This window comes from Protobothrops mucrosquamatus, unplaced genomic scaffold (genome assembly GCF_001527695.2).
Source record: "Protobothrops mucrosquamatus isolate PMUCROS unplaced genomic scaffold, P.Mucros_1.0 scaffold305, whole genome shotgun sequence".
NCBI classification, from domain to species: domain Eukaryota; kingdom Metazoa; phylum Chordata; class Lepidosauria; order Squamata; family Viperidae; genus Protobothrops; species Protobothrops mucrosquamatus.
The window spans coordinates 108,832-133,378 of record NW_015386647.1 but is presented as its reverse complement, the minus strand read 5'-3'; the positions used below and the strand labels follow the sequence as shown (position 1 = coordinate 133,378).

At 40.2% G+C, this 24,547-nt stretch overlaps 2 protein-coding genes across 2 annotated transcripts; one reads left to right on the top strand and one right to left on the bottom strand.

The window, feature by feature from the left end:
* The first annotated feature begins 804 nt into the window (after positions 1 to 804).
* LOC107286658 (5-hydroxytryptamine receptor 3A) lies at positions 805 to 11,555 on the top strand. Its single transcript, XM_015815053.1, has 8 exons — positions 805 to 817; positions 1,332 to 1,489; positions 2,361 to 2,470; positions 3,163 to 3,332; positions 4,764 to 4,924; positions 8,753 to 8,963; positions 10,369 to 10,542; positions 11,293 to 11,555. The coding sequence occupies exons 1-8, from the start codon at positions 805 to 807 to the stop codon at positions 11,553 to 11,555; spliced, it is 1,260 nt and encodes a 419-aa protein (XP_015670539.1).
* Positions 11,556 to 17,445: 5,890 nt separating this feature from the next.
* On the bottom strand, positions 17,446 to 22,970 carry ATP5PD (ATP synthase peripheral stalk subunit d). The gene is made up of 6 exons (XM_015815047.1): positions 22,874 to 22,970; positions 21,907 to 22,037; positions 20,833 to 20,929; positions 18,680 to 18,751; positions 17,788 to 17,850; positions 17,446 to 17,655 (listed from the first exon to the last, which is right to left on the bottom strand). Exons 2-6 carry the CDS (start codon positions 22,026 to 22,028, stop codon positions 17,524 to 17,526), a joined length of 486 nt encoding a protein of 161 aa, XP_015670533.1. The 5' UTR covers positions 22,029 to 22,037; positions 22,874 to 22,970; the 3' UTR covers positions 17,446 to 17,523.
* Between the last annotated feature and the right edge of the window lie 1,577 nt (positions 22,971 to 24,547).

The following is a 24,547-nucleotide window of genomic DNA, read 5'->3' as shown; positions in this document are numbered from 1 at the left end:
TTTCAGTTATCACAGCTTTTGATGAATGAAAGTAGATCCCAAACAGTTTTCAGTATCTTTCCCTAATAACAATTCTTTAGATTCTCAGATGATACTTGTGCCAATAGTAATATAGGTTATATGCAGACAAACATACTGGAATAAAACAGAGTGAATATGAAAAATGCGACATAATCACAGGTACAATCTAATTATTACAACAAGACAGGGTATCAGACTTTCAAGTTTTATCCCTACCAGTTCTTTATACTTCCAGTCAGACAGACTACAATTGCCAAGAGTGCATAAAATGATCTGCTAAATCATAACCTCAGAGGAACAACATCAAGACTTCAGAAAGTAATAACTAATGGGCACTAATGGGCAACAATTTATTAATTAACCAGAAGAGAAAGAGAAGCTTTTTAGGAGAGTGATCTTCTCCTTAGCCCAACTGACAGGAAAGAGGAAAATCTGATTTAGATAGACTAATTTGTCAGCAAATATTTAGAACTGTCATAAAGGGCTTCAGATATTAAACACAGCTTTCCTACAGCCGGGAGACGTCGAACTCAAAGGCAAAACTATTTCAGTTTCTTGCTTCAGTAAATTCTGTGGTCTAGAAATTTCTCCGTTCTACTTTAAATATTTTCAAAACTTCTGAGAAAGAAGGAGAATGTGGAGAACAGTTAGAATGGTTTTTCTCTTCTCTTGGCTATCAGGTAAATACATTTTTTTTCTTCTCCCACCCAAATATATTCCTAAGAATTGATAAATCTATTGTAGTGCATTCAGGGGTTAAGACTGGAGTGAAGGATAGCAAGGATGGCAAGTAGAGGTGAGCAACTTATACTCTGCAGGAAAAACATCCCATCCTTGATATATTGTTTTTCAAAATAAGATTAATGATGTTTAAATGTTTGAGAAAGCAAAATGAACAAGCAGCAAGAATGTATACCTTCTTGAGGTTCTTATTTAACAATTATGTGGACGGTCCATTTCATGTGGCCCATGCTAAGGAACAAAAACATTGTTTGTGTTATTGATTTTATTATACGATTTCACCAAAGTTGAGAAATACACCCACACATAGATAGAAGAAGTGTGTGAGATATAAAGTTGGTAAAATGAGGACCCAGATTGTTGGGGGCAATATGCTGACTCTGTAAATCGCATAGAGAGGGCTGTAAAGCTCTATGGGTCTAAAAGTGCTATTCTTATTGCTACAAAACATTCAAAGGACGCTGGAATGTTTTATCCATCCATAAAGGAGAATAGTGTTGCATTATTCTGTTTTAAAAAACACACACACCAAAGAACGTGTTTGTTGATTTCCACATTGTGCTTCCTAGATGCTAGCATGAAACAGATCTGTACATATCATGATGTGGTCGAGTACCTGAACATCTCCTCCAAGAAGGAACTCCTTTTATATTCTATACCAAAGAAGAATTGGGAAGAGACTTTGGAAGTTGGCCTTGATTTCACTCTCATCTCCATTCTTTCGGTGGTAAGAGAGAATGATTGCTGTGTCTGCAGTTCGTAGCAAAAGTGATGCAAACAGTGAACAGAGATACTGTAAAAGCGTTAGTTGGGAAAGGAGAATTAAGACTTTCTCATATGTATGATTTGTTAGAAGGAGACAAGCCGAATGCTTGCGTCTTCTAGAAAGGTAGATCCAGTTGAGACTATCATGGAATGCCATGATGGATCTGTCAGTATGTGTGCATGTGATTATGTGTATATGTATATGTAAATCATCTTTTTTTTCCACTCCACTCCCCTGCAACAATGAACTTGATTTGTACACACAAATACACATAATCACACATACTATTAATAATAATAATAATAGTAAAGTTGGAAGGGACCTTGAAGGTCATCTAGTCCAACCCCCTGCTCAGGCAGGAAACCCTATACCATTTCGGACAAATTGCTGTCCAGTCTCTTCTTAAAAACTTCCAGTGTTGGAGCATTCACCGCTTCTGGAGGCAGGTTGTTCCACTGGTTAATTGACAGATCCATCATGGCATTTCCCCGACGGTCTCAGAGGCATTCCCTGTGATCAGAGAAATACACTTACTGTGAAAAGATTTCCATTGATGCAATATGGCGCATGGCATATGGCTGACTAAACTGTGGATTATGTCCGATTTCTGAAGGCTGGAAGAAGGATGCGTTCATTTTTTTTTCTTTTTTCTTCCTTTGCAGCAGGAAAAATTACAAGTGGTCACATTCTACTTCTGGCTATATATGGTAAGGGTACTCACTTTGCTCTTCTACCAGTAGCAAAGATATCTGTATTTTCTAAAAACCTAGATTAGTGTTTTAAAAAAGATAATATACACCTTTTAAATTATTCCTTTGTTCTTTATTATTAGGTCTGGAAAAATGAATTTATCAGCTGGAACCCTTTGGACTTCTGTAACATTACCAGTATCACTCTTCCTGTGAACCTTTTTTGGACTCCTCACATTTTCATAGATGAACAGTATCTTTTCTATTTTCCTTACCTTTTAAATATATTTTTTAAAACTTCATTTTTAGAAAAAATTCTCAGTAATAAGTATTACAGTACTAACAGTATTGACTGCTACATTTATACACATTGACTCAAAGTTCTAATTCATTCCCACATCTAGACATTTGGAATACCATAAAGAAAAGCAGAGTTTTGGCACCCACTGCCAATCTTTCAGACAGATCCAGTGAATTTTGCACCCAGTTCTGATACAATTTAACATTCCTTAGAACAGGGTTTCTTACAAATCTGACTATTTGGTTAATTCAAAGCAGCTGTAGAAAACAGATTACTTGAGATTCTTGTTTTTACTAATTTATGGGGCAGGAACATTATCCAGCTCTATTTTGGTTAGTGGGCCTGACATCAATTCAATATTATAGGTATTATACTGGTAGTATTATATTACAGGGTTAAATTATGATCAAAACCAAACCATCTCTAGCATCAGCATCAGGAAAATTTAAATTCTGTCATTTGTGTCAATTGGATTTTGTGGCTGGCTAGTTGATGATTATACCAATGAAGAAATTTTCTCACATATTTTGATTGTTGTGCCATTAAAGAGATTTCCTTATATCTATTTTGCACATATTCGACAGCAATATTGTCTAATATGTGCAAAACACAAACTTTTATTAATTACAATATTTTTCTTTCAGGGCAGATGAAGATAAGTACATGGTTAGCCATTTTATTGGTGTATCCTTTGATGGCTCCATTTCTTTATTTCAAGCACATCAGCTCACATCTGCCTGCAACTTGGATATCCACCCATTTCCTTTTGATGAGCAAAAGTGCAACTTAACTATAGTGCCAACATTACATGAAGGTATCTTAGAGGAGCACCGTGCAATTATGGCTTATCATAAATTTTGCTTGCCCTTCCTTTCTACATAGACTTCTGAAGCTATACTCATGCACACATTCTCCATATCTCTCTGGTTTCTGCATGTCAGCCTGCCATTGCTGCAGTCTGCAATGTATCTGCTTTATGTTTTCTTATTTTGTTAATATAGAACTCACGTTTTTGCTCTTTCTCCACATCATCTATTAGAAGACAGGAAGTGTGCTTTCTCTATCACAGTGCCTGTCTTGGATCAGCTGATTCTTATTGTCTCACCCACCCGGATTCTGATCGCTTTTGTAAGACTTTGGGCCAGGCGGTGGATGAGCCCATTTGTAAAGGTTTGGGGTACTGAATGATGTAGGCTAACTTTAATTTATTTGTTGTTTTATTTTTCTTGATTTTATACTTGTTTCACTGAAATTTGTGAGTTGGGCTGCCCCATAAATTTATATAGGTACAGTACATGTATACATTCATATGTGATTATTGCTCATTTCCATCACTAATCACTAAAGGAAAGATTTCAGCCCATAGTACAGAATATAACATCTTAATGGAATTATCAGTTTTCATTTTGTTTTATGGATATATTTTATATCAGACTTCCCAATCTGGCCGCTTCTCAGATGTCATGGCCAGACATTTGGGAAATGCTATCCCAATACAGGTGGTCCTCAAATTCTTCTTCTTCTTGTGCCATATACGTTATCGGACGTTGGCGATCATGTTGGCGATCCTGTTTTTATCAGCAGCCGCACGAAAAAGTGCTGCTGAGTTTTGTCCAAACCAGTCCCTTAGATTTTGAAGTCATGATGTTCTTCTTCTGCCTGGACCTCTTTTGCCTTCAATCTTTCCCTGGAGGAAAGATTACAAATTACAACCCACAATTAGGGCCAACAACGTGGTTGTTAAGTGAGTCATGCCCAGTTTTAAAATCTTGGCTGTTAAATGAAACACTGCAGTTGTTAAATGGATCACAGTGTTGTTAAGCAAATCCGGCTTCCCCCCCATTGACTTTGCTTGTCAGAAACCAGCTGGGAAATGGTGATCACACAGAAACCACCAGTTGCAAATGGTGATCACACAGGACCCTGGGACACAGGGACACAGGACCCTGGGACACTGCAACTGTCACAAATACATGCTTGTTGCCAAGGACCTGAATTTTGATCATGTGACTCTGAGGTTGCTGTGGCGGTCGTAAGTGTGAGGACCAGCAGTAAGTCACTTTTTTCAGTGCCATTGTAACTTTGAATGGTTGTTAAATGAACGCTTATAAGTCGAGGATTAGCTGTATACTTGGAGGATAACAGGAAAGGGATGAACCTCCTATATATTCAGTATAGGACTGTCTTTGTTCAGACTGTCCTGAATTGGCAGTCCTCTGGGTCATGGGTCTTATATTCTTTCCAGAAAATGAAGTGAAGATGAAAAGCGTTAAAACTTCCCAAAAGACAAACCAAGACAGTCGCCGCCATTATTTAGCCGGTGGAGAGTGGAAGTTTGAGAATGTGAGGATCACTGAGGAAGCTCAAATTTATGGCGTCTCCAAATACAGTTCAGTCATCTATGAGGTATGGTTTATTAATGCATTTACTATACATCTTCTTTGTCAGATGATGTAATGATAGGTGGGAGCAAGCTTGGGAGACGGGAAAGAGCCACAGCCAGGGGACCAATCAGACAAGCAACACCTGGGCCCTCAGAAGGAATGTGGGAATGGCAGACGTCTCAGAAGAGACCCTCCCTAGTTTCTTAGGCTGTAAAGGTGGCGGGGAAGACTGCACTTTCCAACTTGCAAGGTTCTGTTAATGTAATTTGAAAGATTCTGTTAATGAGTGCTGATAATGCCACTGAAATAAGCAAAGCTAATAGTTACTGTATTGGTGCTGGTGTTTCTCTTGATGGAAGCTTGGCAAAATGATAAGGGAACAGTCCTATGCAAATTTACAAGGAAAATACCCCAGGGATAAATACATGATGCATACTCTATACCAGTGGTGGCGAACCTATAGCACGGGTGCCAGAGGCGGCACTTGGAGCCCTCTCTTTGGGCACACTTGCTGTTGCCCCAGCCTTGCCTCCCCCCACGACCCCCTCCTCTCCAGCAACCCCCCTGAAGGAGAGTCGCCCTCGAGCGTGGCCCACATGGAGCAGCGCAGCCAAGGACATGGCAGCCAAGCAGCGTAGACAAGACTCTGCCCTCACACCCCATCATGCAGTTGATTCTGCAGGACGTGGGCAGAGGGTGTGGCCGCCATAGCACTGCTGGGCTGCCTGGGTGATCTGCAGTGGGCCCTGGAGGCGGTGAGTGGTCCTGTGGGGTGGGGGGGCAGAGCGGGGGTGGAGCAGGGAGGTGGAACAGGGGCGGGGCCAGTTTTGGGGCACTCAGTCTCTAAAAGGTTCGCCGTCACTGCTCTATTCCCATCCTTTTGACAGTATTTTCCCCCAAACCCAGATAGTTCTGTCTCCATCCCTACAATCAATCTATACATTATCCAGTGCAATGCCTTTCAAAGTTAGCATGCTCTGAGTTTTATGTGTGGAATCTTCATTGGGGAGGGGGCATATAAACAAGACAACTCAAACCAAGTGGCTTCCTTGTAGGGTTTGGAAACTGATTGGAAATCACACTGATACTTTCCAATAGTGAAATCAGGTAGAGTAAGGCCAGGTCTTAAGAGAAGGATAGAAAAGAGATTTTGGCTTTCCACAAGAAATTGAGAATAGGTAGTATTTTTTTTTAATTTTTTTAAAAAGAATTGTTATCATGGGCATAGAATTGAAGAAACCATGATTTGGACATCATTTTCCATTTGAACACTGGATTTCAGAAAAGGGAAGATGCTAGAACTTGCAACCACAATGCTAATGGATTGTAGAATTTAATATGTTATTCCAACATGGGAAAAGTAGGTACTGTATATATGGATATATGGTCAGCCAGTTTGGTCTAGTGGTAAAGGCACCGGGTGAGAAAGCAGGAGACTGTGAGTTCTAGTCCTACTTTAGGCAAGAAAGCCATCTGGGTAAGCTTGGGTCAGTTCTCTCAGGCCCAGCTCATGGCCTGAAGTTACTCAGCTGGCTTTCTTGCCTAAAGTAGGACTACAACTCATAGGTCCCACAGAGTTGTTGTTTGGGGGGAAATAGGAGGCAGAAGGAGTATTAGGTAGCAAGCCAAAATAAATGTTTATGCCATCTATATCGTCAAAGATGTTCAAATAAATACTCAGGTTCAAGCCCCCCCCCCCCCGCCACTTAGCCATGCAAGTCGCTGGGTGACTTTGGTTCATTCTCTCTTTCTCTGCTCAACCAATGTTACAAGAATACTAATTAGGTATGTTAAAAACATAGAAAACTGACAGCAGAAAAAAGACCTAGTGGTCCATCAAATCTGCCCTTTGAGTTTATTTGTTTTTTGTTTTCTTTTTAATTTATTGAGTTGTTTATTAATTTTAATTATTATTTTTATATTTTATTTATTTATTTATTTATTTATTATTATTATTATTATTATTATTATTATTATTTTAACTTTTGTCAGATGATGGACATGTGCTTATCCCAAACATGTTTAAATTCAGATACCTGACTGACTGACCCCTGCTTCCACCGGAGGTTCGTTCCAAGCTTCCACTTTGCTCTTTCTGTGAAGAAATACTTTCTAAGAAAGTATTACTTTTTAAGTAATACTATTCGCTGCCTTTAGTTGTTTATAAAAAGAGTAAAGGCGGTATATTAAATAGATAAAGAAATAGATAAATAGCGCACAGAAAAATAGGATGAGGAAGTGTTTTTTATACTGCCTCGAGTTCTTACCGGTAATTTAAAGACAGGATCTGAAACCAAAAATTAAACAAAGACAACAAATACAGTGCTGTCTTTCTATCTTGTCCTCCTCCAACTGCATTTATGGGGTTACTGCTTCATTCTCACCGCAGATATTAAATTGCATTCTTCACTGTGTTTTGGAAAAAGATGCTATGTTACTTCATATACAAAAAGGGCATTACTGCAGACCATAGCGGATATTTTGCTGCAAATCAGAGAGGCAGAACCAAACCATCAGATTCTGCCTAGGTTCTGAAAACATTTTGTTTTCAATAAAACCATAATTCCCTCTTTTGTCCTGTTTTCATCTGGCTGAGCCTCCAAACCTTTTTTTTTTCCTAATGGATCTTTTTTTCTGTCAACAAGATAAAATTCTTGCTGGATCTTTGCCTAACAAACTGTTCAAAGAGAAATCGCTCACAATTTTTTCAATTAGAAATTGGAGCACGAAATGATCCTAGCATTAGTGATCAATTTCAGAATCTCTCCAGCGGCAGTTTGCATTAATTCAGTCCCTATTGGCTGTTCTATCATTTCCCAGAGTATGAGAATATTAAATATTTCTTGAAAAGGAAAGATTATGGTCTCATCCATTTTTAAGTTGCTAAAATCAAGACTAATGTTAGACTTTCTCATGTAACTTATCCATGGACAGCCCAATGGCCAACTGAAAAAAGTGGTTTTCTGCTGTTTTCCCCAGTTGAAACCTCACCTACCATAAAGGTTGGATGGCTGTTTGCCTGAGATTAATCCCTCTCCTATTGTTTTTGTTTAAGTTGCGTTTGGGTACAGTTTATGTTGGAATCACTATGCAAATCATAGAATAAGGCTGATTTCCTGCTCCCATCCTATCCCTGAGCCATTTTTATCTTCAACAATTTTTCTTCTAAAATAAGAGTTCAGAACAGTGACAGGACTGATTCTGGATAGCAGCCACTCCAGCTGATCTGTTTTACATCTGGAACATGAGCGTTAGTTGCTATGATTTAACCCCACTTCACCATCCAGCAATGAAATAATTGCTGAGGTATACCACTTCACTGGTTGAGTGTTGAAGCTGTCAAAACCAAAATCATGGACCCAGGAGCATCTGTGAGGGAGGAGGAGACAGCAGGAAATAGTCAAGATGGTGGCTCTGGCATGTAAGCAAAAGCCCTCTGAAGTGCATAAAAAGAAACAGGTTTCTATTGAGCAGTTGCAGCTGCCATCTTGACCTTTTAATTTCTCTCTTGACATCCTTGCTTGGACCTAGAGTAGGTTTAGACCAGGCATGTGCAACCCTGGTCCACAGGTCACGCAGCTCTGGACAGCTAGTAATATGGCCCCATAAGATCATAAACTTTTAACATTATTATCTGTTATTTATACATATTTACTGTGTTAGATATTTTATATGCCGCCCAAGACAATTCCTCTTCACTCAGTGTGGCCCAGACAAGCTAAAAAGTTGGACAACCATGATTTAGACAATCAGCTAAGCCTAGCCTTGGGATGATTTAGCAGTTTGTACAACTGAAATTTATGCTCGTCCTGGAAATGTTGTGTTACTTTACTACCTTTTCTTTTTACAGATTGCTATGAAGAGGAGATCCATTCTACATGAATTAATTGTGATTCTGCCAATATTTGTTCTCTTTTTGCTGGATATGGCTATTTCTTGCGCTTTTTGCTCTCCTACAGAAAAGATTGCCTTCAAAGTGACCCTGATCTTGCAGGTTTCATTTTTGTCTACGATGCTTATTGACAAGCTACCACCAACATCAGATTATCCACCAGTAATAGGTAACTACCTAATCATGTGGAATATTAAATAGTAGACTCCTTGGAACAGTTAGGGCTGATTACTCATCATTTTTAGCAAGTAACATGTGTGAATCATTCATATGTCATGGGTCTTCGATATTGTATAAAACATCTATATATTTCACTAGAAAACTTAATAAGGGATGGCCACATGGAATTAAAACCTAAAAGATTTCTGTAGGACACAGCAAAGTGTCACCCTGACATGGGACAGAACTCATTGACGTAAGAGCCATTACTCTGTGCTGCTATCTAAGTTGGGAAAAGGAAAAATATAGTAATATAATTGTTAGATAAGGTTGAAGGGGGCATTGATGAACTTGACTTTCTCAGAAAAACTGATAAAATTTGCAGAATGGAGACATCATATGTAATTAGAGAATGGCTATAAAGATATATTGGGTTCCAATTTGTGGAAGATTTGTTGTACAAGTATTATGGAGATATTCTCAATGGTCACCTTCCTTTTAAAGAAAGCAATTTTAAAGCTATTTTAAAGAAAAGCAAAGATGATAAAGTGGAAGTCAATAGTATTTGATCCTGGATGGATCAGAGACAATGATTGTAGTGAGTTTATGAGGGAATAGAAGCTGCTTATCGACTTTCTGTAAGTTCAGTGCAACAATAGATTGTTAACAGAGGGGTTTGAAGGTTAGCTTCGTGGTTGGGACTACCTTTTGCCTTCCAGAAGGGCATTAAACTTGGTTTTGCTAGTTGGCTTAGGGCCACAAGGGGTTGCTCTTCACCCCTGGAGGTGGTTGACAGGGTAAAAGACCTCATCCCTGTCCCCATCCATCTTCTTGATTCTGGTTTTCAGCATAGTTTTACATTTTTAATGTGCATAGTTTTAAAATAGTAAATTGCTTTTCTTTTTATCTTTTTACATTATATAAGCTGTCTGGAGTCATTCTATTGGGGAAATGGGCAGCATATAAATTTAACAAATAAATAAGATTCCATCAGTTCCAGGTTCTCATGTCTCATCCATGTATGGTTTGATCCCATAGCATACTCATCGTCAGATTGACCTGGTTCTCCAACATTTGACATGGACTTTGTTAATCCAGGTGACATCCAAGCTGGCATGACTGTCCTAGTTCATGTCACTCTCATATTTGAGACAGGCAGGTGATGCATTAAGTGATCTTTGCCCAAGAATCCCTACCGGTAAGGTGGGTGCTAGCTGAGATTAGAAACCCTGGTTTCCCACATCAAAGGTGGCATTCTAACGACTACACCACCCAGCTGCTATACTATATAAATATGTAAATAAATAAAAGAAATGGCTTGTTAGACTGATAATGGCTGCCTGCCTGTCTCTTGTTTTCTTTAAAGGCTAGAAGAGTGGAGACAACTAATCAGGGCTGTTTCTTCTTCTCCACAGCAATATTTTTTACTGGAATCTTCGCATTTATGGTCCTTGGCATCCTAGAGAATGCCTGCATGGAATATTTCAAGGAGCAGAATTCAAAGTTCCCATCGTTCAAGACCAAGAACTTTATAAGAAAATTCTTGCGAAAGGAAAAAATAAAAGCAGAGGACTCTGTCACGGATGTAGGTGAGCTTTAGCCAACACACAAACAAGCGGCAGAAGGAGAAAGTGCAGAGGGATGCAGACAGGTCTATAGGTCAGGGGGCCCATTTGGTCATGTGAGAATGGGGGTTCTGACAAAATGGATGCCATAGGAATGGTTGCCCATTTCCTTAATATTATTTCTAATTTTTAGGTTTACCTCTCATTTTCCCTTCAGGAACACTCAGCTATGCCCATAACCTGTTCTCCTCCCATTTTTCCTCACAATAACCGTTCAGTGAGATAGAGTGAACTGAGAGAATGTGTATGTAGTCTAAAATCACCCCATGAGTTTTGTGGCTGAGGGTGGACTTGAATCTGGATGTTCCCCTTCCTGGTCCAATCTTAAGCACTATTTCGCTAATATTCAGAACAAAGATCATATTGGTCATTTGCCAAATGGCAAATTGCTGAGGCTGCTCCCTCCACTACTTGAGTGCCTCCACCCAATTGCTTGCTGCCTCCAATGTAAACCAGGGAGTGAACACTACATCTTGGAGGTAACTGGAGAACTTTCTCACTACATGACCTTGGTATCTTTTGTGACGGGCACACTCACCACAGCACGCTCCTTTTGTGATGTGCACATTCACCACAGCACGCTCCTCTCTGGCACGTCAGCCATTCTGTGTGGCACACAATTTGTTTTAAAAATGCCACTCCTGGCCTAGAAAGAATCTCCTGATTTCTTTTAAGGCAATAATACTTTATTGCCTCTCACTTTTTCCCATATAGGAGAAGAGATAGTCATGGAGAACAAACCAACAAGGGAGTTTCCTTTGGTGGAAAATGACAACACAGACAGCCTTGTGTTTCTGAAACAGCTGAGCCTGGAGCTGCAACAGATCAAGAAGCACCTGGCTCTGGAAGAAGGCAAGGAGGTTTCTGGCCCTGCCATACAGGACAAATATGTCCATTTGGGGAAGTGCCTTTGTTATATCCGCTTGATCTTATCCCTTGGTTTTATAGCCTTCATTGTGGTGCAGTGGACAAGCTGAAGTATAGTCTGGGACCAGCTTGCTATATTTTGATGGCGCCAGGTCATAGAATGTACACATGTAGCACGATTGTGCTAATTTCCCCTTCATCACATTATGACAAGCAGCCTCCAGTCTGTGTTCATATCACACGTAGACAACCGTATTTTAAAAAATGAGCTTTCAAGCTTCTACTTCTCCTATAATTGAAATACGCCTTGGTATACATGACACTTAAGCATTTTCAACAATTTACTGCCTGCCTCAGTATATGCTCCCAATCCAGGGTGAGGGGAAGTGCTAGCCCAACAACGCTTTAAACATTGAATTGGGTCTAATCTGTAGATCCTGTTCAGGAAAACCAGAGGCATTTCAACCTCCACTCAGATCTAGATCTTGTTTCCTTTTCTTCTGGAGAATGTTTGGCTCTGGTCCCAAGACATCCTTTCATCCGTAGTCCTTAGCCAATAAGCTCATCTTCAAGATCTCTTCCACCTAAATGTTCATCACATGAAAAGCTATTATGGAAATGAAAACCTTACCAACCATCCTTGCAAATTAATGCACATAAAAAATGAGCAGAGCTTTGATTGCACCATCATGTCCACCATCTTGACTTTTTCCCCCCAGCCATATCTTGTGGATGCCCCTGACCTGATCTATTTTAAAAACTTTAGCCTCCTACTTGATCTCAGTGGCAAGACAGGAGGAAAGTATTATAAAGAAATAAATTGTACTTGAATCTTATGAATGCAAAACGCTGTAAATGTTGATATCTGTAACTGATCCTTGAGGAAAGTGTTTTGACAGTGGAGTTGAACTACTAATTTATCCTTCAGGCAGGGTCTGAAGATGGCTTTGTAAGGTTTTTCCACTTAGCCTCACAATTGCCCTAGCATTACTCAGGAATTTAAAAGAGCCAAAGAAACTCCTGAGTCGAGGTTTCAGCAAGCAAACAACTTTTATTTTGATCAAAATAGAGTTGGGTGACCCCATCTCTCTTCGTGGCTGGTAGAGAGATGAAGGCAACAACCAGAAAAGATGTCTTCCACCTTTTATACCTTTTCAGAACAAAAAGATCTGGTCTTGGTACCAGGCATAAGATGACACAAAAAAATAATTCCTAGATGATGACTCATACACAGCAACCCAGGCTCCATCCGTTAACTCCTTTCCCCCCTCCCCTTACTGTGCTCTTTTCATATAAGCAATCACCTATACCTAAAGCATGAAGCCCTTACTTTTCCAATATATATATAAAGCATCTGATCAAGCAATTAACTACAAAATAATGATTACAAAATAACAAAACAATGATTACATGATAACACTATAAGTATCAATATAAAATGGTTACTATATATAAAATAAATGCTAATGTCAAACTTAAACATACTAAAATCATAAGCACAATAAAATCCCTTCAGCTTCTTTTCTTCTTCTGACCATTTTTGGTGCTGTTCCCTTTTCTTTTTTCCTATTTCTTTAATTACATCTGAATGTAAACCACATTATGAGGCATATGTGTGCATGCGGGTATCTAATGCATGATCAAGACAGTACAAATATAAAAGAACTTGTCAAGATCATGTAGAAATCTTTTTAAAAATCTATTTGCTAACCTCAGTATCATTGTAGTTGCTTCAAGAGCATTACCGTTTCAGCTAAACCATAAAGCTTTCAGGAGGAACTACCTTTTAGTAGATCAGGGGGGTCAGACTGCTGGCCCGTGGGACGGATGCATCATAGCAAAACCGCGCCCACCCCATTGCCGGCAATGGCAAAAAAGTCACGATACGTCGCGACACGTCATGTGACATTGCGAGTTTTACAGCCCTGTAGTAGGTCAATATTATATAAACTGTGGCATTAGTGGTCCAAACTCATGCTAGATAGGGCAGTGTTGTCAAAGAGACTGGTTATGCTGTCAAAGAAGGTAGTGGGCTGACGAGGATTTTTTTAAATCCTAAAATTACCCAAGGGACAATCGAAGAAAAAAATAATGAATTATGGGGTAAAATATTGATACATACATAAGAAAATATATTTAAAAGACAAACAAGTCTAGTGCATAATTTCCCTCAGAACTTTATGAAATAAAAAAATTTCTTTAATATGGTGTTCCACATTTTGTCTGACAAATTTGTGAAAACAGAGTGGGGAAAATTGGTGTAGATGTTTCTGTATCATAAGGTGCTATCTTTAAAGCATGCCCCAGAGTTCCTTGGGGATGTAGGGGATAATGATCAAGACAAGATCTCTCAGCAGTTGAATCAATTCTCCATTAATGTTTGTTTGAAACTGTTTGTGTGTCCCNGGTGTTCCACATTTTGTCTGACAAATTTGTGAAAACAGAGTGGGGAAAATTGGTGTAGATGTTTCTGTATCATAAGGTGCTATCTTTAAAGCATGCCCCAGAGTTCCTTGGGGATGTAGGGGATAATGATCAAGACAAGATCTCTCAGCAGTTGAATCAATTCTCCATTAATGTTTGTTTGAAACTGTTTGTGTGTCCCTTACCTGTTGTCTTTTCTCAGTAATTGGAAGAGAAGGGATGTGGTTCCAGTCATAGAAAAGCGAGGAGATTTTAGAATGGCTACCTTTTAATCCTTTTTCTAGCCTAGAAGCTCTTGGAAATAAGTTATCAGCATGGTCCCTTTCAACAGAAATGCAGCAATGCCATCAGTGACCTATGTACGACTATAGCCTAACCAACAGAATAGTAATAAGATAGTGAGGAACGGATTTAATGTATTACAATGAGTTGAGGAATCAGGTTCTATAAATGATTATAGCAAGTTTTCTTTAAAGTAGAACCTGGCCAGAATGCTATTTGAATTAATGGCACCTTTGTTCTCTGTGTGCATGTGCAGGTATGTTTTTGGCCAGAGCAGCAGGCAATGGGTAATTTTTTATTTAGATTTCAGTTTTTGTTCTTTCAACTGTAGTTTTGTTTTTATTTTAATAGATAATAAAGATTTTGATTTGTATTAAACCAGGGTTAGACCACCAGATAGGCCAGACCAAAAAAAAAAAAATCAACACCACAGGAAGACTAAAACCAGATTTATTGAGATAGGCTATAATAAGAGTATATTCCAAATCTGATTGTGCTGGACTCCTCTCTCTTCCTATACTCCTATGAATCAGGGAAGTGTCTGTGTTAGCCTCTTCCAAATCTTATCTCTGTGTTATAGACGTAAGACACACTTCACCCTTTTTTGCTTTGATAGTGGTGTAAAAATCATTTCTTTTCCCTCTACAATCACTGACTTTCATTCTAAAAGCAATTTAATAAATTACTGAAAGGACAGAAAGCAGGGAAAGAAATCTCCACTTTAGCCAACCCTATGTAATTCAGCACTCAGGAGGATTTCTTTGGGGAAGAGTTCCTGGTCATAGTTCTGAGCAAGAGTGGCAGGAAGATACAGAAGGTAATGAAGGGGAAAAGCTTAGAGACACTTTTTGATGTTGGGCGCAAGGGCCAGTCCCACTACATCCCAGGCAGGCACATGTGTGCTCTCTGCCACATACATCTAACCAAGTGATGAATAAATAGAACCACCATGATTTAAAATTCGCCATACTCTGGTGCTAGCCTTTATATTGAAAATATTTTACCCAGTTACAATCTAATGGGAGACTGTTCTACATTATTCCATTAGCGTGGCCAGCTTGTATCAAAAAAAGATGATCAGGTTGATTTGGCATGACTTATTCTGAATAAACCCATTCTGGCAGCTGAGAAGCAATGCATCCCTTTCTAAATGCTCACAAACTGGCACCTCAATGACCTGTCCAGAGATTTATATGGACATTAAGATGACCAGTCTGTAGTTTGTCAGGTTCTGGGTTTTTTGTTTCATCCTGTGGTCCTTTTTGAACATAGCAGATCCTATATCCACTCTTCTGGCTCTCTGCCAGTCTATCATGAATCCACAAAAAAGGGCTCCAAGATGACTACAAGTTTCTTCAAGACTCTCCGTTGTCCCATGCCTGATCCTGGAATCTTAAATTTATTTATGTTGGTCAAATTCTTCTCATTCATTTCTTTACTTATCTTGAGTTGCAGCTCCTTCCTTTTGTCAGCTGTGTTATTTAATTCCTTTTGAAACCAAGTTCCTCCTTCAAAGATCAAAGCAAAGAATCAGTGTGGTCTGTCCTCTCCCAGTCATCTGCCTTTTCCCTCTCTTCAGTTGAATTCCCCTGTGAAACTCCTGTCCTTTTTGTTAGCTCATTCAATTGGCCTGACCAAAAGCCTCATAATGTTGCTGGTAATTCAGAAAGCTGGTCCCGAGAGAGAGCAAAGTGCTATGAGATACTCTTTTCATATCTTCCTTCCATCAGTTTTTCAATTCAATCTGCACGAATCTTTGTGCTTTTGACGACCCATTCTACCTTGAGGTTCTGAAGACCCGACACTTCAGGAGAGGGCTGGGGAATGCTGAGATTTGGTCCTCTGCATTTGGAAGTACATCTAGTAGAATATTTTTATGATGAATGCTTAATACTAACTATGTTTTTTTAACTCTATGGGCTGGTTTACATCAGCCATTCAGACTCTTCAAGAATTGAGGAGCATAGATATCACAGTAAGTAAAAAGGAAATAAATACATAATCTCTCATTGCACATGGGCTTGATGCCTTATGAACCCGACTCTCTAAAAATACACTGGAATGATTCTTCTTCCTTATTTTTAGTAATTAGTAAGCTAGACATTTTTATTGTTAGTCGAATACTGATTTGGGTCTTTTTGTTAGCAATGTGCTAGGATATTTCTAATAGCATGATATTTTAGCATATATGCCCACAGATGTTAAATTCCGAGGAAATGATATAGAATAACATTTTTATTATATAAGAGATTTAGAGAGGTTCTGGGAGATCAGTCCTAAAGGAACATCAATTTTCACTGTAAGAAAACAAACTTCTTTCCAGTAGACTCTTCAAAAATTGGCAGTGACTAAACAGCAATTAACAAACTGTGAAAGCTGAGGAAGCAAGTAGCTCGTATATTTCTGGAGCATGCTTCCATTATCTCTAGCCTTTGGATGTGCTGCCAGTCCCGATGGCAACATGCCTCTGGAAAAAAAGTGTATAGGCTCCAGAAACAGATATGGCTATCCAATTTCCATGTGAAATTGCCCAGTCTTCACTTTCCACAAAGTAAACCATTTAAATAGCATCGGCTGTCTTTAAATAATTCGCTTTCTTTTGAAAATACGAGATGCTCTCTTCCTGCCCTACAGGCATGCCAGCGTAGCCAACTTCAAAGGGAAAACATTTGCAACTTTATAGAGGAGTAAAAAAAGGTTGTCACATGTGAACAGACTGAGATTGATGTATAAGAGCCAAAGATCTGGGGGGAGGGGGGGGAAAGAGAAGAAACATTTAAAGAGCTAAGAAAATAGTGGCACAAAATAAAGACATAGGAACAAGGGCACAAAAATTTACAGATTAAATAGAATAGTAGAATAAGATAGGAGAAAAATAGAGACAAGCATAGAATAAGGCATTTACTTCAGAAGGAGTAGGAATTTAATTATGTACAATAAAACATATGTTTTGAAAGTAAAGCAAATGGAGTGTTTGTGATCTGTACCATACTTTAAAAAACCTAATAGGAATATATTGCAAGGTAAATATTCAAAGGGTTAAAGCATCAATCCATAAAACAGTTTCATATAAGTGTATTTGGTTTTTTAATTCATCATAATTCATATTTGAACAAATCCAATATTATTAATCCAGGATATGCAACATTAAAACATATCCAAACCAAACACTGAACTACTCCAACTTTTAGGGCTTTAAAATAAGAATGTTAGAGGTAACAAACCCATACAATCTTACCATAGTAGTAATTAGCTAAATTGCAGGATTCTTAGAAAAGAAGAAGCAGATTTCTAAGGCTCATGTGCAATTACTTTATTAATGGATTCCTGAAGAAGCATTGATGTTGCACAATGCTTTTGAACAGCCAGTATTTATACTTCAGAAGCAAGCTTGTGTGGCCAATGAGGATATTTTACTGGGTCCAGTGTAGGATCCCGAAATTTTTCAGGTAGATCTTCATATGTCATATTTTCAAAAGGGATCATGTTTCTCAGTTGCTGAAGCTTAAGAGAAAAAAAACATAATTACCCACACATGATGAAGAGAAATGCTGAAAGCCAGCAGGACAGAAATTATTAGGAGAAAATACAGTACAACGCAAAAGTCCTTTTGTATAATTAAAATTGCTAGCTTACCTCCTCCTCGTATTCAGCAATGCGGGCTTTAGAAGCCTGTATGAAATCAGCAACATTCTTATCCTGAAAGAAGAGACAGCAATATTGGTTCCAGAGAACCTTGGTTCCAGAGAAGCTATCCATGCTAAGCTATCATGCTTATCCAGTCTGAACTTTATAGCCAATAATAAAGTCAACAATACCACGCTTTCAGTGGCACCAATTTACACATGCACTGCAAATAAATATCCATGGGTACATAAAATACGTATTGGATATAGGTAGTTCTCATAATCCTTTTCCTGCCTTTTTGAGATTGACAGATCAAAGTTACCAGATCTCTCAAACACCCATCCATCCCATATACTGTATCTCATGAGTACAATAGGAAATTGTCTCATAATTACTCCAAAAATCAACTAAGTCACTGCTATTTAGAACAGATAATTACATAGAAAATAACTATACATGAAGCCCAAGTGAACTTTATTATAGCATTTGCCAAATAAGGAAATTGTTCCTCTCCCTCATTTTTGCATTCATGTTCTAATTTTCTACTTTGTACCTCAGAAATGCTATTTATTATCTATTATTTCCAGCTTTTAATCTTAAGGAGGAAGAAATGGAAGGTCTTCAACTTGTTCTTCCAGACAATGTAAGACCTGTAACTCTTGTAGTTAAAATTGGCCATTGTCAATGGCACAATCCTAGCAGAGAAATTACTAAAGGTAGCAATCCATAAGCAGATGGAATGTGGGAAGGAGGGAATGGTGTTCAGTATAATTTAACAAATGCCACCATGAGTAAAGATTAATCCATGAGCAATCTGCTAAGATGCCAAGCAGACACCTCTGCAAACACCATTTATGTGCAATGGAAAAAAAAAACAGTAACAGGATAGCAGAACACTTACAGATTCCTTTTCTTGGGCGCTTATTTTAGCCATTTCAGTATCTGCAGGCAGAGGAATCTGCAGTGCCTTAAACTGTGAAAATTGAGGAAACAGTAATTGAAATGTGTAGCTTCTGGTTTCCAAACCCATACCACATGTACCTTCTTCCTTCTATCTATGTTTCTAATTCAGTAGTAAAGTACATACTTTCCAATGTCTCTGAATCCAGAGACATTGATCTAGAGACATTGAAAAGTATGTACTTTACTACCGAATTAGAAGCACAGGCTCTTGTGCATTTATTGCCCTGTTATATAAATCTTTCAACCATAGGATCCTAGAACCACAGCCAGTTTCAAAGTTTAGGAGTTCTCTAATGGGCAAAATCCCCAAAATGGTAGCCATTTTGCTGCAAGACAGATTTTGCAAGTTTTAAAATTTAGCTGATATTGCCCCACGAGATCAGTCAGTTTACAAGAAGAGATAATAAGGCACTAAGGCTAATTTTAAAAAGTGAAAATCTTGTGATATCGTTAAGTCTTATACAAATGCGGTGAGCTCACATGCACTATTTTACAAAAATTGTGCTTAAATTTCACCAGATTTGCAGGTTCAGAGAGTGGTTTTGATGGTTTCTCCTCCCTTATTATATTGGGCAGCCTGTCATCTGGAGCCCAGGTTAGAGTAGCCAATTCCCTTCTAGGGAAGGGACTGCAGCTGGATCTCCTGCCTGGCTGTGTGACCAATTAGCCCAGCACTTTGCCAATGAAATTGCTAAGATTTGCCTAAGTCGTGAATCTTCATAGGGAAAATCCCCTGAGATGACTGCAGCAATGTTGTGTCATATTATCCAGACTCCTGGCTTCTGAAAGTTATTGAAATTCTCATCTGGCACACCTCACATGATCACCCAACTCTCGCCCCTCTAGCTTCTTTGGGAAATCCAGGGGAGCATGGTCAATGTCTGTCTTAGGGAGGTGGTGGTGCTGGCACCCTTGAAGAGGCCTTGAAAAGGTTGGCGTTCATTCTTTCCTACAGATGCCCTCACTAGATCTTTCTGCATTTGACAACTATCACCCTATGTCTAACCTTACTTTTTTAGAAGAGTATTGAGACTATAGTCAGGATATACCAACAGAGCAAACTTGAGTACCCTTTTCTGTGAGGTTTTAGATCAAGGCATGATATTAAGACATATAGGTCACTCTTCTGGATTACCATTGTTATGACCTGGATCTTGGTACAAGTAGTCCTAGGCTTACAACAGCTTTTGGGGCCAGAATTTCTGTCATTAAGTGATTCAGTCCTTAAGCATGACATCACATCACATTGCTTAGTGATGGCAATCTTGGTGGTCTCAGTTAACGTCACAATCCAGAAACTAACCAGTCATTAAGTGAGAACCTTACACGATCAGAATCCTAGGTAAGCAGGGTCTTCCCAACTATTACTTCATGGGCAGGAGGAAGCCATGATCAGGAGAGCCTTTGCCTAGCTTTGGTTGGTATATAGCAGTTGCATCCCTACTTAGAACAAGATCTTGCAATAGGGATTCATTCCCACATCCTCTTATTTGAACAGCTGCACCCCACTTTACACACAAATTTACTTCTGAATATCCTTGAAAGTTTCAGTGGCTTGGTGCTGACAGTTGCTTGATATGAGTACAGTACTTTGCTTTAGGCTTTATCATGAATGCAGTACTTTGCTTTAGGCCCTGAACTAGTTTCCAATTAGCTCCTGAGTGCAATGCAAAGTACTACATAACTTGAGATGAGAATACTTATAGAAGCACTTTTTCCATCCAGTTTTGAACTGCCAGACTTGAACGTCTCAGAAGTACCTGCTTGTGAGTCCCATATTTTGCCAGTAAGAAATATGAAGGCTTATAGCCACATCTCTGTGGAAGTACTTTAGAATAGCATCCTCTCAGAGATTTGATTTGCCCGCCACACTACTTGCTTTCTGTAAATTGTTAAAAGATGAAATAGGGGTAATTTCAAAGAAGCTGAGAGGGATGAATTTTGGTGCTATCAGCTTGAGTAACACTGGTATAGTCTTTAGTTTTTCATCTTTTTACTCTGAAAGTTTTTATTGGTGTTTATGGAACTGTCAAGTCTCTTTGGATGCAATGGAATACACCTCAAACACCCAAAAGTTTAAAAGTGCCTCACCTTCTTTTCAAATTCATCCACTAGGGTAGAATTTGCAACTGCAGTCCTGTAGAAAGTCCAGTCAATGGCTGGTGGTGTCTCTGGCAAAGATGCAAGCCTATTTAGATACATAAAAGAACATCAGAACTACTGGATGTTTCAGACTATTCCTTCTTCTAAAGTCATTTTTTTATTTTTGATCTTCACAACAAGAAAAGTAAAACAAATGTCTGGATATTTTGTTTGTTATCGATAAAAACTTGATATCAAAGAATGTTTATTTATTTATTTATTTTGATTTATATCCCGCCCTTCTCCCAACGGGACTCAGGGCGGCTCACAACATATTTAAAAACATAGACATATTTACAACCCCCACCAGATAAAACCAAATTAAACCAATATTTAAAGTTGTGCAGTTAAAATTATTCTTAAAAAACCCGATTTAAAATCCTCCCTAGGCCAGGCCCGCTTGNGGAAAGTAAGGAGATCCGGAATCATCCGGATCTCGGGGGGTAGTTCGTTCCAGAGGGTGGGGGCACCCACAGAGAAGGCCCTCCCCCTGGGGGTCGCCAGCCGACATTGCTTGGCCGACGGCACCCTGAGGAGACCCACTCTGTGGGAGCGTACCGGTCTATGGGAGGGAATCTGTGGCAGAAGGCGGTCTCGGAGATATGTTTAAAGATCTGTGGGATGGGCAAGATTACTGCCTGTACCAAAATTTCTCATACCTAGTGTAATCATATTTACTAACAATAATTGAGAGGCAATCAATATAATCTTGCTGTTATTTAGCTATTTAACTCTTTATTTAAATTAAATAGTAAAATCATAGGAACAGTTCTGCCTATAGATTTCACTAGATCTGAAAGCATGTCCATTTCAATAAACTGTACACCTATACCTTAAAATATGTCTTTTGTTGCACTGATATAAGAGGCAAGTGAACAGTTCTGCAACACAGTCTGGACACATGTATTTAATAATGTAATCCAAATAATGCCACTGATGTATTCACCAATCACAAAGATATTTGGTTTAATGTCATTCCTTTTCTTTCCATGGTGTTCTTTACAAACTAAGAAATATACTCACTTGGCTGCAATAGCATCGCTACGTGATTTGAAAGCATTAAACATAGGTTTCTGATCAACTGACACTCGTTCAGCAAATGCTGCCCAATCTATTGCTTTCAGAGCAACCCTGCGGCCAGCCATTGCTATCACCTAGAAAATGGGAAGAGATAAAGAGTAAGGAACAAAGTAAATAAATAAGAAAATAACATAGCAAGTGAGGGATGAAGGAAGAGGACAATGGACATTAATAGAAATTTTCAACCAAATGAAATCAAGAACTAAAATGCACCATAGATTTAATTCAGGAATAAACCTGGTGTTTGGTCTAGTCCAGGGGTAGGCAACCTTGGCTCTTTTATGACTCGTGGACTTCAACTCCCAGAATTCCTGAGCCAGCATGGCTCAACTTGGAAACCTCTCCCTTTCCCCTCAGCATGGCTGGCTCAGGAATTCTGGGAGTTGAAGTCCACGAGTCATAAAAGAGCCAAGGTTGCCTACCTCTGGTCTAGTCGTTCAAGCGCCAGGCTAGAAACCAGGAGACTGTGAGTTCTAGTCCCACTTTAGGTAAGAAGCCAGCTTAGGTGACTTTGAGCATGTCACTTTCTCTCTGCCCTAGGAAGGAGGCAATAGCAAACCACTCCTGAAATCTCTGCCAAATCGCCAGAAGTCAACAATGAGGCAAGGCAAAAACGTACCTACAAAAAATAGGTTGGGTTTTTTTTTCAAAATCATGCAGTTTCGATTCCATTTTTTTTAAAAGATACATAGCTTGTTCTCTAGTTTAGCATCTAGTTTCCTAGCCAAGGGGAAACCGTTGCTGGAGAACAAATTTCTGTCCTCGGAGGCGCCATCCAAGAACCCTCCAACCCACGCCCATGACGAAACGAGAAGCATTACAGGCAAAAGATCGAGGCGGAAACCCGGTTAACAAGCAGGGGTTATTATTGCAAGATTAGCAACCCTCCCAAAGGACATCGGCTTCTCACCTTCAGCCACCCCGGCTAATTGCACCGCCGGAAAAGGCTCCCGGAACCAAAGCCTGACAAGGGACCAACAGGCCCAATCGGGACGACTCTCTCCGGAAAGAGGGCGGCCCTCGCCATCTCATAGAGAAAGCAAAAGGCAAGAGCGCAGCCTGCTCTGCTCCGGACGGCAAGGAGAGCTAGGCAAACTGATGGGAGTAATCAGAGGAGGGGAGGGGGTTTCCCTTCGCGCGGGCTCTGGGGCGGCAGAGGCAAAAGCAGTTGAACCTTGCTGCGAATGGAAGTTTTGGGATCTCCAGATGCTTCGGAGAGTAAACTTCGTCATTTCCCACGAATTCCCTTAAAATACCTTCCGTTTTTGCCCTTCGCAGAACTGTGTGTTTATATTACCCAACCCATCATCTCTAGACGTGACCGAATCTCCATCTTCTGCTCTGTTTCTGCCGCAAAATCGGGTCTCCGCCCTGTTACATTTCATCGATGACGACTAGTAAGCTGTTGCTCTTAAGAAGCTTTTATTTAGAATTAAGATCATAACATGAAAAGGTTGCACATACTATTGGGGGAGGAGAATAGCCCAGACCAGGGGTAGGCAACCTTGGCTCTTTTATGACTCGTGGACTTCAACTCCCAGAATTCCTGAGCCAGCCATGCTGGCTCAGGAATTCTGGGAGTTGAAGTCCACGAGTCATAAAAGAGCCAAGGTTGCCTACCCCTGGCCTAGACCTCTGTGGAGGCTTTTGTAAAACCAGTCCATCTTTTTAGCCATCTCTACTCCCGTCCCTCCGCCGCCCCCGCCGCCCCTGTGATTGCAAAACAGGCATATAGTAAACTTCTCTTTTCTCTCTCAAAAGGACGGCCCAGATTATATTAAAACGATTTCTCTCTCTTCTCCGTGAAGCAAAGTGGCAGCGCAATTTCTAAACATCGCCTTTTTGGCGTCAAAAACGGTTTGTTCCACTAAGAAATGAATTAGGAACGTCCCAATACAAACCAAGAAGCGCCTAGGTCAGAGGTAGGCAACCTCGGCTCTTTTATGACTCATGGACTTCAACTCCCAGAATTCCTGAGTCAGCATAGCTGACTCAGGAATTCTGGGAGTTGAAGTCCATGAGTCATAAAAGAGCCGAGGTTGCCTACCTCTGACCTAGGTAAACTGTTAGGATTTATGGCACGGCTGCCTATTGTATTTCCTTCCGGTGTCTCTCGATCACCTTTCCGAATGTTATGTTCCATTATTACTCGTTCCGATTCCCTTTAAGGGTGGAACGCTCGGAACGAAGCCGGGGTCAGGCGCGGTCATTCGACTCGGTGAGCGCTTGATGACCCGGAAGAGACTCTTCGTCCCGGAAGTCCGCCGTTCCCTGTCAGCGGGGACTGAGGGGATGGCTGTCGAGCTTCGACCGGAGCAGCTCCAACCTTTCCGCCCGGGCCGCTGACTAAAGAAGGGACCACCGCCCGCCCGCCCACCCACTCGCTCAGCCAGGGGAGAAGCCGCCGCCGAGCATGGCGGAGTTGGTGGCTGGGGAGGGGCCGCCACGAGGCCGCACGCCCAGCCCGCTCCCGACCTCGGGGCCGCCGAGCCCTCGCCCAGCTGCGGCTCCCGCCTGCCCCGCGCGCAGCCCGGAGCCCCCTCCGCCGCCCGAGAAAGCCGCGGCGGGGAGCGGCAGCGGCGGC

Bases quoted from the DNA above. Each gene is read 5' to 3' on its own strand.
- LOC107286658 (XM_015815053.1), top strand. The intron at 1,490-2,360 runs GTAAGAGAGAAT...CTTTATTATTAG, and splicing joins TCATCTCCATTCTTTCGGTG to GTCTGGAAAAATGAATTTAT. The intron at 10,543-11,292 runs GTGAGCTTTAGC...TTTCCCATATAG, and splicing joins GGACTCTGTCACGGATGTAG to GAGAAGAGATAGTCATGGAG.
- ATP5PD (XM_015815047.1), bottom strand. From the start codon at position 22,028: ATGGCTGGCCGCAGGGTTGCTCTGAAAGCAATAGATTGGGCAGCATTT. The intron at 17,851-18,679 runs GTAAGTGTTCTG...CTCTTCTTTCAG, and splicing joins GCGCCCAAGAAAAGGAATCT to GATAAGAATGTTGCTGATTT. The intron at 17,656-17,787 runs GTAAGCTAGCAA...TTTTCTCTTAAG, and splicing joins TTGCTGAATACGAGGAGGAG to CTTCAGCAACTGAGAAACAT.